A 14,758-nucleotide genomic window follows, 5' to 3' on the forward strand; every position below is an offset into this window, starting at 1 on the left:
CATTACAGTGAGGTCAGGGCTTTAAGTGGGCCGGGTCCTGCCGGTGATTAGCACGTGCAGTTCTAAAGAGCAGGTGCTGCGACGGGTTCTTATTGAGCTCTCTCCACTTTTGCCCTCACCCTCAGATTTTAAAAAATCTTAACTCCGGAGCAGTGCCACCCTTCACTGCCTTTGACGTAACTTCAAAGAAACTCCTTATAGTTCTTTCACACTCTCATCATTTCAGAACTGAAGCATTTTCAATATTCTTTACAACGAAGCCATAGTTGTTTGCTTATTTTTCTTACGCAACTAACAACCATTGGCAAAGCCAATAGTCCTGGCTTGTTGAGGTGTAATTTTTTTTTGGGGGGTGGGGGGTGGGGGGGGGGGGGGTGTCGGGGGAGTTTTATATCGTGCGATCTTGACCTGAAGGGATGAGAGCACTTTCCATGAGCACCAGTTGCGTTACAGACGGACATTTCTCACTTGTTTTATATAGCTGGATGCAATGACAGAATCAGCAAATTACCAGTGGGCCTGCACACTATGCTAAGCACACATTTGTAGCTTACCTGTTTCAAGCCACGCCCCTTTGAGAGACCCCCCAGTTTTTTCATCCCACTGAAAGCCCTGAGCGAGGTCATGCTAGTAAGTACACCCTTCGTTTGCCAATGATTTATTGTACCAGGTGTGGATAACGACTTCTGGGTCTGGCTACAGAGGATAGTCGCACACCGCCAGAAATAAACACATTGAAATATCAGCCATTTACCCTCAACGCAGTCATGTGAATCCACTTCATTACGAAAGAGAGGAGGGGCGTGTGACTTTAAAAAAATACAAACGACTTCCTCAAACCATCAGTCTGGAAAGGCGCTAGACTAGAGGAAAAGGGAACAGCAACTACACGAAAGGACGGAGAGCGGGGCCAGGCAGGATGCGTACTCTTCTGACAATGACTTTGATTCTCCAGCTGATAACAGGTAAAAAAAAAGAATCCAAATTACAAGCACCGTATTCCATCTTTGTTTTATGATGTCACTAATCGAAGTCACTTTAAAAAAAATATTATTTATATGTTTATACTATCGTCTTTGAAACCTGTTGATAATGCTTCAGTGGCTTTGCAACTATGAGATAGTGTATTTAAAATACACTGCATGTGTGACTATCCGCCGCCTTTGAAATGCATGACGTCACAGAGAGGATGAGCGCAGCATCGTTCTACAGACATAAGACTGAGTATCATTCCCATTTCCAGTGCATCATTCGTGCTACGGTTTTCTTCTGGTGAGCCAGGGAAGCTAAAATGTCCCATGTCTGAGTAGCTCATCCAGCTAAGCTTGCTTATTTACATTCAAGTACAATTACCAGAATGCAAAGAAAACAAGCATTGGCAAAGGCAATAGGTCTTGCTTGCATTTTGGTGCCTGAATAAAATATTTTTTAAACTGCTGCAGCGAAAAAGAAACAGAAATCTCCTGGATTTCTACCCGTAGAAAACCGTGCAGTGGGAAACTTTTTGGTGAGGCTATTCCTGCTCATTTTGAAAATGTTGATTCCGGGTAAATTACCTAGACGTCTAAGCAGAATGGCCACGGCCCATAGAATAAACGTGGTGTTTGAAACCCTTTTTGCAGACAATTTCCCTACAGTAATCTGAAAATATAAAAATGTTGACATTTAGTCATTGGAAATGACTTTCATTTTCTGTCACCATACCATCCATATCAAGACTTCCATTGCATGACCAACCGTCCGTAAATTTCACGGACAGTCCGTAATTTTGGCCGTCTGTCCGTTGTCCGTGAAGGATTCTTTAACGGACGCCATTTGTCCGTAATTTTAACCGGGCACAGCTTGCCCCCACCTCCCTTCTTGACTCCGATGCTGTATGAAAGCTCAGACCCCCAGCAGCACTGTAGAGGCACAGCGGGATGGCAACCCTCACACCTCCAGCCCTTGATGAGCTGTTAAGAGGTGCTTGAAGGTGACAGAGGGAGGGGCTGCAGGTTCAGGAGCAGGGGGCATCCATTCACATGCAAACAGCCCTGAATGCGTCTTGTATCTGCTATTTAGACGGGGGCTCACAGTCACACATTCCATTTCTACCCAGGGCCCCAAACATCCTAGACTCGGCCAGATTACACCCCTGATTACACCGAGGCAGCACCTGCTTCTCTTCACCGAGCTCAATTACTTTCACTAATATGTAAGCAAACCTCGGTTCTTCAAACATGCATAATGTAATACAATAAAGAAATGGCACAATCGCACCCACACTGATTAACAAAGTATGGAGGACAATCAGTTCAATCAGTTCTCTTAGAGTATCTCCTGTAAGTACTGTACATCACAGTGGGGGATGGTATTTTGAACAGAGAGCCTGTCTTCTCGTTGTCTTGTGCAGAAGGGGGCGAGAAGCCCAAGATGATACTAGAATACTGCATGCCCACCCCTGTGCCCACCCTGGTGGATCACGTTCCCTCTCCTGTGATGACTCCTGCTCCTGTCCCCCCATGTTGTGGCTCCAGTCCACCCCCCCCCATGTGATGGCTCTTGTCCCCCGCCTGTGGTGGCTCCTGTCCCCTCCTGTAGTGGATCCTGTCTCTGCCCTGGGTGGCTTCTGTCTCACTCCTGGAATGGCTCTTGCAGCGAGGGTGAAGTTCTTGATGGGCCTCTTCTCAAAGGGCTCAGCTCAAAATTAATATGGAAAGGTGGGCGAGTAAGTAAGTGAAGGGATGTGTGAATGGCTGGATGAATTAGTGAAAGGGTGAATGGATGAATGAAAGATTGAATAAATGGATAATGAGAGAGGATAGATGGATTGATGAGTGAGGGTAAGGATGGAGAGAAAATGTAAATAGCTGGATGTATGGGTGGAAGGGTAGCTGGATGATTGATGAGGGGAAAGATGGATGAGGGGAAGGATGATGGATGGAGGGGAAGGATGGATGGATGGATGAGGGGAAGGATAAATGGATGAGGGGAAGGATGGATGAATGGATGGAGGGGAAGGATGGATGGATGAGGGGCAGGATAAATGGATGAGGGGCAGGATAAATGGATGAGGGGAAGGATGGATGGAGGGGAAGGATGGATGGATGAGGAGAAGGATGGATGGATGGATGGAGGGGAAGGATGGATGGATGAGGGGCAGGATAAATGGATGAGGGGAAGGATGGATGGATGAGGAGAAGGATGGATGGATGGATGGAGGGGAAGGATGGATGGATGAGGGGCAGGATAAATGGATGGGATGGATGGATGGGTGAGTGGAAGGATGGATGAAAGGAAGGATGGATGAGGGGAAGGATGGATGGATGACGGAAAGGATGGATGATGAGGGGAAGGATGGATGGATGATGAGGGGAAGGATGGATGGATGGATGATGAGGGGGTGGGTGAAAGGATGGATGATGAGGGGAAGGGTGAATGGATGGATGATGAGGGGGTGGGTGAAAGGATGGATGGATGGATGATGAGGGAATGGATGGATGATGAGGGGTGGGTGAAAGGATGGATGGATGGATGATGAGGGGAAGGATGGATGGATGGATGATGAGGGGATGGATGGATGGATGATGAGGGAAAAGGATGGATGGATGATGAGGGGAAATGGATGGATGGATGGATGATGAGGGGGTGGGTGAAAGGATGGATGATGAGGGGAAGGGTGAATGGATGGATGATGAGGGGGTGGGTGAAAGGATGGATGGATGGATGATGAGGGAATGGATGGATGATGAGGGGTGGGTGAAAGGATGGATGGATGGATGATGAGGGGAAGGATGGATGGATGGATGATGAGGGGATGGATGGATGGATGATGAGGGAAAAGGATGGATGGATGATGAGGGGAAAAGGATGGATGTATGATGAGGGGAAGGATGGATGGATGGATGGATGATGAGGGAAAAGGATGGATGGATGGATGATGGAAAAGGATGGATGGATGATGAGGGGAAGGATGGATGGATGATGAGGGGAAGGACAGATGGATGGATGGATGGATGATGAGGGAAAAGGATGGATGTATGGATGATGAGGGAAAGGCTGGATGGATGATGAGGGAAAAGGATGGATGGATGATGAGGGAAAAGGATGGATGGATGATGAGGGGATGGATGGATGAGGAGGGGAAGGACAGATTGATGGATGGATGGATGGATGATGGGTGGGTGAAAGGATGGATGGATGGAGAGTGAGTGAAAGGATGGATGGATGGATGGATAAGTGGGTGGTTGAAAGGATGGATGGATGATGAGTGGGTGGGTGAAAGGATGCATGGATGGATGATGGGTGGGTGAAAGGTTGGATGGATGAGTGGGTGGGTGGATGGTGGGTGGGTGAAAGGATGGATCAGTGGATTGGATGGTGGGTGGGTGAAAGGATGGATGAGTGGGTGGGTGGATGGTGGGTGGATGATGGGGGATAGGTGGATGAGTGAAATGATGGATGAATTAATGGATTGATAAGTGCAAGGGTGAATGAATGGACATATGCGTGAAAGGGTGGGTGTAAGGATGGATGAGTGAGTAAAAGGGAGGGTAGATGGACAAAAGGATGAATAGATGTGTGAAGGAGTGAAATGATAGATGGATGAGTGATAGGGGCAATGGATGGATTCATGAGTGGATGAGTGGATGGATGGATGGATGGGTGGGTGGATGGATGAATGGAAGGAAGGCTAAGTGAAAGGGTCGATGGAGAGAGAAAGGGAGGATGGATGGATGACTAAAAGAGTGGATGGGTGGAAGGATTAGTAAGTGAAAGGATGGCTGGATTGGTGAAAGGGTAAATGGCTGAATGGATGAGTGAATGGATGGATGGGATGAAGAGTGGATGGATAAGTGTACAGATGGATAGGGTGAAAGGGTAGATGGATGGATGGATAATGGAGGATGAGTGAAAGGATGGATGAGGGGATGGATGAAGGGATGGATGAGTGAAATGATAGATGGAAGGATACATGATGGATAGGTTTGCAAATGGTTGAATATGTTTGGAAATGGCTGGGCTTACTTATATACTATTGCGCGACCTCTGATGTGTCTGTAAAACGTACCTATTGTCCTGAAGTTTTGTCCTGAATTTTGACCTCCTATCCTGAATTTGTGTCCTGAATTTTGACCCTTTGTCCTGAATTTTTACACTCACCGTCCTGAATTTGCACCAATGCCAGTTGGTCACCCTAATTGCATGTCCCTAGTTAGTGTCAAGTGATTTGTCCAAAAGCGCCATAAAATCCAACAGATACCTCAATAGTAAATCGGTAACAACAGTACATGTTTTTCTTGATATTTCCTTCGCACATCTCTTGAAATGCATCAAGCCACTGCTTAGTTTAACAACTATTTTCAATAAAAGACCTAAAATATATCGTGCCGTCATCACAGAAATCCCCTTAATAGTAGCAAACGGAAATACGCTCTTCGTTTCCGAGACCGACTAATTCTGGGAAACACGTCTCCGTTCACTGAAGAACTTTCCTGGCAAACTCAGGAAACAACTTCACTAGCATATCAGAGCCTCTATACATTTTTCGAAACAAAATTCCTGACAGTGGTTTGGTTGCTGAGCTTCCTTGCCCTTTGACCTGATGTTAATCATTAAAAGCCCTGCAGCACCGGGTGACGTATTACCTTTGGCTGTCAATAGTGCAGCAGGTGTAGTAGGCTGGAAGAGACCCACAGCACCCTAAGTGTAACTCTTTTTGACTTCCAAACCGGATAATGGGGGCCATTTTCCTTGCTTACTTTAGGGCCCACTGCACCCTTTCTAAGTCACTGCCTGACTTCACAGCCTTTTGAATGTAGGAATGTCAGGGTTCACAAAGTTACAACAGATTGAGCGCACACCTCTTGTCAATTTAAATATAAGCTTGAAGTAAATAAATGTTTTTATGGTATCCAAGACATGCAAAGTTTTTGCAACGTTTTTGCATATAAATAGAGCCAGATATAATGTTCTGTTTTGCTTAATTTGTGCGGTCTACACAAAGTGGCATTTAGGTGTGTAGAAAGTATCAACTATGTACGCAAATCAGAAGACCCGTTTTACTCACAGACTTAAGCTCTCCAGTCCTTTATGGTGCAAATGGCACTTAGAAAAGTGGGACAATAGCTCTGTGGGCCTACATTTCAGCTGGGTTAGGTTAGGTGTGGACATTTCCAAGAGAGAGTCATGGAAGTGTTAGTTGCCTAATGTTGGGAAAAGTTCAGCATCGAAACTTTTGAGCAAAACAAATTACTAGCACTATTACACGTGGAGATTTTCTGCAATTAGGGATAAATGTTGTACAACTGGGCAATTCCCCCAGTTATGTACCTGTCAGTCGTCGGAATGTCCAAAATAAGCAATACTACTGAAATTGCAGGTATCAGTTCATAATTTACTAACGCTCTGGGATAAAAACTGTTACATCTGTATTTTGGTAAAATTAGGACACAAATTTGGCACGCAGAGGAACCTTTGGATTTCTAACAACACGAGATTCTGCAGTAAGTCATGCAAGAGGTGTGGGGTGAGGTTTTGGGCTGGAGGAGAGAAAAGTATTTTCATCTAAACTAAAACTAAAAAGAACCCAAATCAAAGACAGAAACCCCTGATTCATTGGGTCCCTCAACAGCGAGAGGAAATCTCTTTGGCAGTCAGAAAGAATCTGGAGACAGCACCCCTCAGCCGCACATTTAAAACTTCTCCGCCAGGCCAGAAATGCCTACAACAGGAACATCCTCAACTCAAAAAAGAATTCTTCAGGTCTGAACTGGGGAACGCCAAGAACAGACCCCGCAAACTCTTCGAATTGATCAAACACCAATCCAACAAACTGGCCAAAACATCAAAAGAAACCCCATAGTCACTAATATCATCTGAGAAATATTCCTCTTATTTCTCTGACAAAATCACAGCCTTAGGTAAAGAACTTAGATCCGTTACTTATTCTCAACCCCTTCCAGATCTGCCTTCTCCCTCCGAGCTGCCTCCACAGGCTTCTTCCAAAAACCAAGCGCACTGGACCAACTTCAAAATCTATGACAAACGTTCTGTCTCGAAAATCCTATCCGTCTTAAACCCGAACAACCACTTTAATGACCCACTCCCCTCTAACTGCCTAGCTGCCGCTGCCCAATCCATCATTCCTAGCTGGACTGCAGCAATTAACGCCTCCCTGCTTCAGGGATCGATACCCGTCTCTCTGAAAGCCAGCCAAGGCCTACCCATCTTAAAAAAACGGAGCTTGACCCTGCCTCCCCTGACAGTTTTAGACCTATTTCTAACATCCCACTCTTAGCTAAAGTTCTGGAGAAGTGTGTGCAACAGCACCTGAGCCAACACATCACCAACTTCCACCTACTAGATGACTCCCAATCCGGTTTCAGGCCAGGGCACAGCATGGAAACCACCATTCTCCATATCGTGGATGATGCCCTCTAAGCCCATGACCAAGGCAAAACCTGTCTCCTAATCCTCCTAGATCTATCTTCGGGCTTCGACATGGTCAACCATGAAAAACTACTCGAATGCTTCAAACTCAGGTTGGGAATAGATGGCTCTGTTCTTGAATGGTTTAGGTCCTTCCTTCATAACCGGTCTCAGAGATTCCTAATTAACGGTAACCTGTCTGCTCCTTCTCCGGTCACGGTTGGAGTCTCCCAAGGGTCAACCCTGTCCCCTACCCTCTTCAACTTTTACCTTGAACTGCTAGCCGAAGCACTGCACACCGTAAATATCTCCTACCATATGTACACTGACGACATCCAGATCTACATCAAAATCTCCTCCCTCAAGGAGATTCTTTCCCTGAATGAAGCCTTGAAACTGACTGCCCGATGGCTCTCCTCCTAACCAACTCAAACTCAACGCAAAGAAGACAGAATTTCTTCAAATTTCCCCACCCAAAACCAACCCGAGACTCAGGTATGGATTAAGGCCATCACAGCCTTAAACTGCCCTGCGACCATCGTGGACTCGGCAAAATCGCTTGAAATAACCCTGGACTGTGACTTGAGCATGCAGGACCACATCAATTTAATGGCCAAATCAGCCAGATTCCACCTGAGCTACCTAAGGAAACTGAAACCCTTCCTTGATACTCCCGACCTAAAAATGGCAGTCGAGTCACTAGTCATCTCTAGACTCGAATATGGCTGATCTACCTTCTCGGGTCTACCTAAGATCTCCCTGGCACCTTTAAAAGCCTGCCTTAACGTGGCCACCAGACAAATAACAGGCTCACCGAAATACAACCACATTTCACCAAATCTGAAAGCTCTGAACTGGCTTCCTCTACAGGCCAGAATCCAACTCAAATTGGCATGTACCACGCACAAGTCATTATACTCAAACTCCCCTGCATATCTGGCCCAGAAACTCGTGATATCCAGAGGAACCAGAAACTCCTGATCCACCAGCGACCTCTTGCTCCAACCTGCCCGTTTTCAGAAAAGGAAAACTTACAATCGAGCCTTCTGTAGGGTCGCACCGGGAATATGCAACTCACTCCCACCCGCCATTAGAAGAATCCCTTCTCTGGCTCGCTTAAAAAATTATGTCAAAACCTTCCTAATGGGCAAATTCCTCGGCTAAATTTTGCCTCCTATTCAACCAGAGACCATTGCTCTACTTTCGTCTAATGCATCCTGCTGGAGTACCCTGACACTATCCACCCGGAACCTCCGGGACCCTGGGATCTTCGTTTTTCATAAAATGTATATGTAAATGGAATTGCTTGTCCTTTTATCCCTTATGTATCCAGCCACTGCTCCATGTCTGTTGTCTACTAAGGCTGATTCCTGTAAAGCGCTCTGATACCCTAACGGGTCAAGTTCGCGCTCTATAAAAACTCAAAATAAAATCATAATAAATAATAAATCTACTCAATAATAGTTCATTATTAATGCGCGAAAGTCACCAACAAGCCAATCAGGTTAAGCCACGTCACTACCTTGCTCAACCAATAGAAATAATGTTTTCAGAAAGGACCAATCAGCTTTCTGCTCGTTTCAGTCACGTGAACCAATCAGTGCCCTTGCTGTGACGTATGCTAACCAATCACAGTGCGAACCCAGTGACGTACACTGCCGCTGCAGCTTTGCTGTGTCCTACTCTGTAAACTCACCCCTCCTTCACAAGAATTTTTCACGGCGCCATTTTAACAATACTTTTCAATGAATTTCAATTAGTAACTACAGAAAAAGGAACCATTTGTCTGTTTCGCTAAGTAAAGCGATAGTTTTTACAGTCATTCAGAAATTCTTTCGCATAAAATAGATAGCGCTATTTTCACAAAATCATTTACGCATTCAAACGGAAACCCTAATCATACATACATGAAATCTTGGCAGGACTTTAACCAACCATTGAAATCCTGAATCGCCAGTAAGAATAGAAGACGCTTCCTTACCCTTCACTCAAGCTTGGATAAATCCTATTACTCTTTTCACAGAGAGTTTTAAAACGGGCTCCAAGTCCCTATACTCAAAGCTACGATTTCATAGACAATCCTCACTATTTATTTAACCTAACACACCTAAGGTCCCTAAACTTGTGCTGTACGTCCACAACACTAGTGACATATCAATACCACCTTTTTGAAACAGAACAAATGCACTGTGTAACTTCACCTGTCACACTACTATACTCTGGCCAGAACAACTAGGAATTTTCACACTGCTGGAAAAGACCTTTCGACAACATGTAACAAGTGAACAAACTTAACATGTTTTAGACATGTATCCTATGTAACTACCATGTAGCATGTTCGTTACCATAGTAACCGTAACTCTGCTACCAGAGAAATTGATCCAGCGCCACTAAAGAAATTTTGTCTCAACTACTCTGCCTAACACCACAATACTCACCATTAATCATAAACTCTCACAAGGCCCATAAGAAACCGAGACAGATATTTGGCAACTGAATCATGTGGCCTAATTAATCAAACCTATCTATAAATTATATACACTTTATATATAACTGCAGTTTATCATCATCATAACCATGGTAAAATAACGGAATCATTTAATTAAGCCACTCAGGTTGATAGAATCAAACTGATGGTAACTAACACAAATAATCAAGGCCAGCTTGACTTTTTAAAATCTATTTTATTTTTCAAAGAATGAGCATATTTAAATGAAAACTTTATTTATTAGCATTATCTATTAGCAGTTTTATTAATAAAGGCACATTGATCATGGCAACTCAAAATCCTCAGAAGCATAAATATTAATTAAACGATTTTCATTCCCTAAATCTATTTCCCTAACTGACTCACTTTACCTAAAGGGAAAAATATAAAGTCATAAGCCCTGTTAATGCTTCCATGAATAAGAAGTCCATCAGCATATCATCGTCTCTCGGAAATCGGAAAGTGAGGAGACGCTCACTTGTCAAGGGGCCAGTTTTTATACCTATTCTAACTAAGTATCTAAATTCTAAAAGACACCAAAAATCCAGCTTCATAATTGGCTGAGCCATGTCAGTCCACCAACATGCCACTCGTTCGTAACCAAGTCCGGGGCACATCATAAGCCCTTATTGTTCTTAGATTCCATCCTTCCAGCTTCCTTAAGTTTGCAACAATAAACTAGGCAAAAGAACGTTTACTTCCTGAACTTGGCAAGCAAAGCAGGCTCACTGTCCTTGGTGCACTCCAAGAACACGTAGACTCAACCGACAACAGTCCTGCACATTATTCTTTTGTCTTGGCAGGAAACATTCTTTTTCAGCACGTGAGTGAAAGCTTCACTCTGGTCAAGTCTCGTCCTTAGCAGTACTGCCAGTCAGCCATCTTTCAAGGAAGGCCCACACGGAAACTAATATTTAAACAAACACAAGACAGTAATTAATTAGAGAATTGAGACCCATTCTGTTACCCACCCACCATTGCTAATGTTAACCCTTAGTTTATGTTATCTAGCATAAAGCACACTTATACAGAGAAAATATCTACCATTCTTCTTTTTAGGCTAGCAGGATTATTCACGAACCTGTGCAAAAATAAAAAGACACAACATAGACAAAAGCACATATAAAATAAGCACATGCTATTAATTAAACAGCCGCATTAATATTGACGAAGACATTAGACAAGGTTAATAAATTATTTTTTAACGTTCTTGCAGATGCAACATAAAGCAGGTAATGTTAGTCCCACGTGTCTTTGTTCACATTTTATTCTAGGTTGGTTAATAAAAACCATGCACAAACACATTAATATAATTAATAGTTATGGAAGTATAACTTCACGAGTCAGAATAAAATTACTTCTGAAACTCGCTCCATCAGTTGCTAAATGCTACCCCGGCGAAAAGAGGAACGAGAATACCCAGTCACCTAGAAGGTTCCATTAGGGACTTAGTGGAGAACATTTTCTCTGAGAAACTGGAATCTACATTGATACGGATCTCTAAAGACATTATTGACACTCTGAATGAATGTGTAGCGCGGACTTTAAAAAAAATGTGAGCGCTTGAACGCTTTTTTGTTAACAAAGGAACAATCCCCAAACTTGCTGACATGTCCTTTTCCAAAAACTCCTTGGGCCCAAAAAACCGTGGCCCATGGGGGGAAGGATGAGAGCGGATTACTATCCTCCACTAAGTCTCAAAGCTCAGTAACGCTCCCAATTAACCCAGTTTCTCCCCGGGATGGCAATGGCACCAAGGGTCCGCTGTTGGGTTCAGGCCCCAAAAGATCCACTTCTCCAACGAGGGTTTTGAAGAATAGAAGGGATCCTACGAAGGACAAAGTATTGGCTTCCCTCCCCACTACTAATCTCCCCCCGAATCTATCCCCTTTGTTGCTATAATAGTTAATGTCCCCCCATTGAACGATGGTGAGGTAGAATCCTCAGAAACGCTGTTAACAAATATAAAGATCTGGTGTAATGAAAACTGCACAGGGGATAAAAACATTTCCTCTAGTATAATTACGGGTAGACAAGTAGAGTGGTTGGGTTACACAAAAAACATCTGAAGAGGGAACTGCCTCATTGTAAATTTGAACAAATCCAATGAGGTGACCCGTTTGTTCTGGGATGCCTCCAAATTAGACAATGAGGTTGGAGGTATCAGAGCAATGCCATTGGGTTTTTTCTACCCCGTGCTAGAACGTGTAACACGAGAGAGAAGGTACACCAGGTTCGGAGCACTAGTGATCTAAAGTGGCCTATCCTAAACATCCCCGTTCAACCGGCTAGAGAGTACCGACCTAGCTGGGTAACCCAAAAAGCGGGGTGGCATATTACCTAGAAATAGCGATATTTATCGCTAAGCAGGGTTAGCGGGAATAATTTTATCGCCGCGCTACGACGATTTTTATCGCTGATATACCTTGCTATCATCAAGTTTTATCTCAGAAACGATAAAAATCATTCGAAATGCGTGAATATCGCTGGAAATACAGCGATATTCACACATTATCGTGACAATGCTCTTAGCCATGTTATCCACTTCCCATTGGATAACATGGCTAAGAACTGCTCTGGGCAGGTGTTAGCTTTTGGAGATATTCGCGCTTAGCGCGAATATTTCCAAAACTACGCCTTTGTAGGTAATAGGAGATAGCGATGTTAGCGACTAATTTCAGTCGCTAACATCTTGGCACGCCCACTTTGCATGTCATTAGCGATAAATATCGCTGACATGCAAAGTGGGCCCCAAGATGCTCGCTATCGCCTATTAGCTGTCGCTAGCTGGTGTTAGCGACAGCTTGGTAATAGGGCGATCAAATTATCGCCGCTTCAGCGGGAAAAAGTCCTGCCAAAGCGGCGATAAGGGCCCTTGGTAATATGCCCCGGGGTTACTACCAAAGCCTCGTAATACATACAGTAAGGAGATTAGTGAGGGTCTGGCTTTATCTAACCGATTTTCCCCTTTGTCTCAGGTTGGGGAGATTGATTGACTGGCTGGCCCTGCTAGTACGGCCCAAAATACACTGCAAAATATAGCAAACAACACTGAGGGGTCGGTGGAGAAGGTAAAATTGATAAGCTGGAATATTGCAGGGCTACGCTCAAAAAGGGACGATAATGCCTGGTTAAAATTTGTGAAAGAGTACGATATTGTAGCCCTACAGGAGACCTGGGATAGAGAGTGTGACTTTTGGGTTAATGGTTACACATCATATTTTGGACCTGCTCGTAGTTCGACAGCAGGGAGAGACAGAGGGGGCCTCAATCTTCTGGTTTCAGTAAATATAGCAGGTACAGCTAATATGCTTGACTCTTTGTCCCCTAATTTCCTAATAGTGGAAGTTAGTTTGGCAAATAATACTAAATTATTACTTATTAATTTTTACAATTCCATTCAAGGTGAGTCCCCAAATGAGCATCTCCATTCACTGTCAATTTTTTTTAAATTATATAAGGAAAATCAAACCACGTTTGTTCATTATATTTTGATGGGTGATTTTAATGTACACTTATGCAATTTAAATTGTCAGTATAGAGATAGCGAAGGGCCCGATTACTCATCCCCCCAACATTTTGAACATAGCTCTAAGGGGGAAGCTCTGGAGGATCTCCTTTCAAACTCTGATTTGTATGAGACAGGGTTTGTTGATAGGAATGACCGTGTTGTAACGTACAGAGCTAGGGATAGTGAATCAATAATAGATTATATATTTATATCCCCAGGACTCTTAAGTTTTGTAATTTTTTATAATGCTGTATTCTCAACTTTCAGTGACCATAATCCGGTAGTACGAAAACTGGATAATACTATTTCTTTTTTTAACAAAATGGCCACTACAGAAGCCGTAATCGAGGTAAAAGTTAAAGATCAAGGGAGAAGGCTAAAATGGAATAAAGTTACCCCCGAAGACTTTTTTAATATTATTAGCACGAAGGTTGGCGCTGAACTTAATACTTGTGCTGATCCTGCAAAACATGGGGGGGACGTAATTGCCACCTATGAAGTAATCTGTCTTCAAGTGGCCAAAGAACTTACAGTCAATACCCGGTCTAAAGTAAACCCAGCTAAGGGATGGTTTGACCATAAATGTTCCAGAGCTCATAACCTGCTCATGAAGGCTCTCAAAAATAAACCTAGGGATAAACTGCAAGTGGCGTTGCTCAGGAAGGAGTATAAATCCATAATACAGGTACGCAAAAACGAAATTAAGAGAGAGGCCTGGGTAGCACTGATGGAAAAGGCAACAATTAGGGATAGCTCTAAGTTTTGGGCAATTGTTAACAACCCGTTGTTTACCGGCACTAAGAATTCCTTGCTAGAAGTTAACATCTCAGAGAAGGACTGGCTAAGTCATTTTGAAACAATCTATGGGAGTAACATAGAGCTAGAAACCTTTGAGGCCCCCATTACCGACCCTCCATGCCTACCAATGACATTTACTGTAGAGGAGGTTGAGAAAGCGATAGAGGGTATGGCTGGACATAAGGCCCCAGGCCCTGACGGTGTGCCCTCTGACTTGTACAAAGCCAACCCCAAATATTGGGCTAAAATATTAACAAATGTTTTTAATTCATCATCTGCAACTGGGTTTCCGGCATCATGATCTTGTTCAATTATTATCCCTGTGTTCAAAAAGGGTCAAAGGGGGATCCTAGGTGCTATAGGCCCATATCTCTAATAGACTCTTCTATCAAAATCTTGGGAAAAGTTATTTTAGCCAAAATATCAGCCTGGGTTTCTGAGAAAGATATCTTAACTAATGCCCAGTATGGGTTTAGATCTGGCAGAGGCACGGAGGACCAGTGCCTCAATTTACACTTAATAATAAATAAATATACAGGTTGCTGCCAAGG

At 43.7% G+C, this 14,758-nt stretch overlaps 1 protein-coding gene across 1 annotated transcript in view; it reads left to right on the top strand.

The window, feature by feature from the left end:
- Positions 1 to 844: 844 nt before the first annotated feature.
- Positions 845 to 14,758, top strand: part of LOC147677730 (uncharacterized) — a 218,773-nt gene continuing 204,859 nt past the window's right edge. The window contains exon 1 of the mRNA XM_086945369.1: positions 845 to 965. Within this exon, the coding sequence (XP_086801495.1) occupies positions 920 to 965 (46 nt within the window). The 5' untranslated portion in view covers positions 845 to 919. The remainder of the gene's footprint in view (positions 966 to 14,758) is intronic.

Source organism: Lissotriton vulgaris, chromosome 12, assembly GCF_964263255.1.
Source record: "Lissotriton vulgaris chromosome 12, aLisVul1.2, whole genome shotgun sequence".
Lineage (NCBI taxonomy): Eukaryota > Metazoa > Chordata > Amphibia > Caudata > Salamandridae > Lissotriton > Lissotriton vulgaris.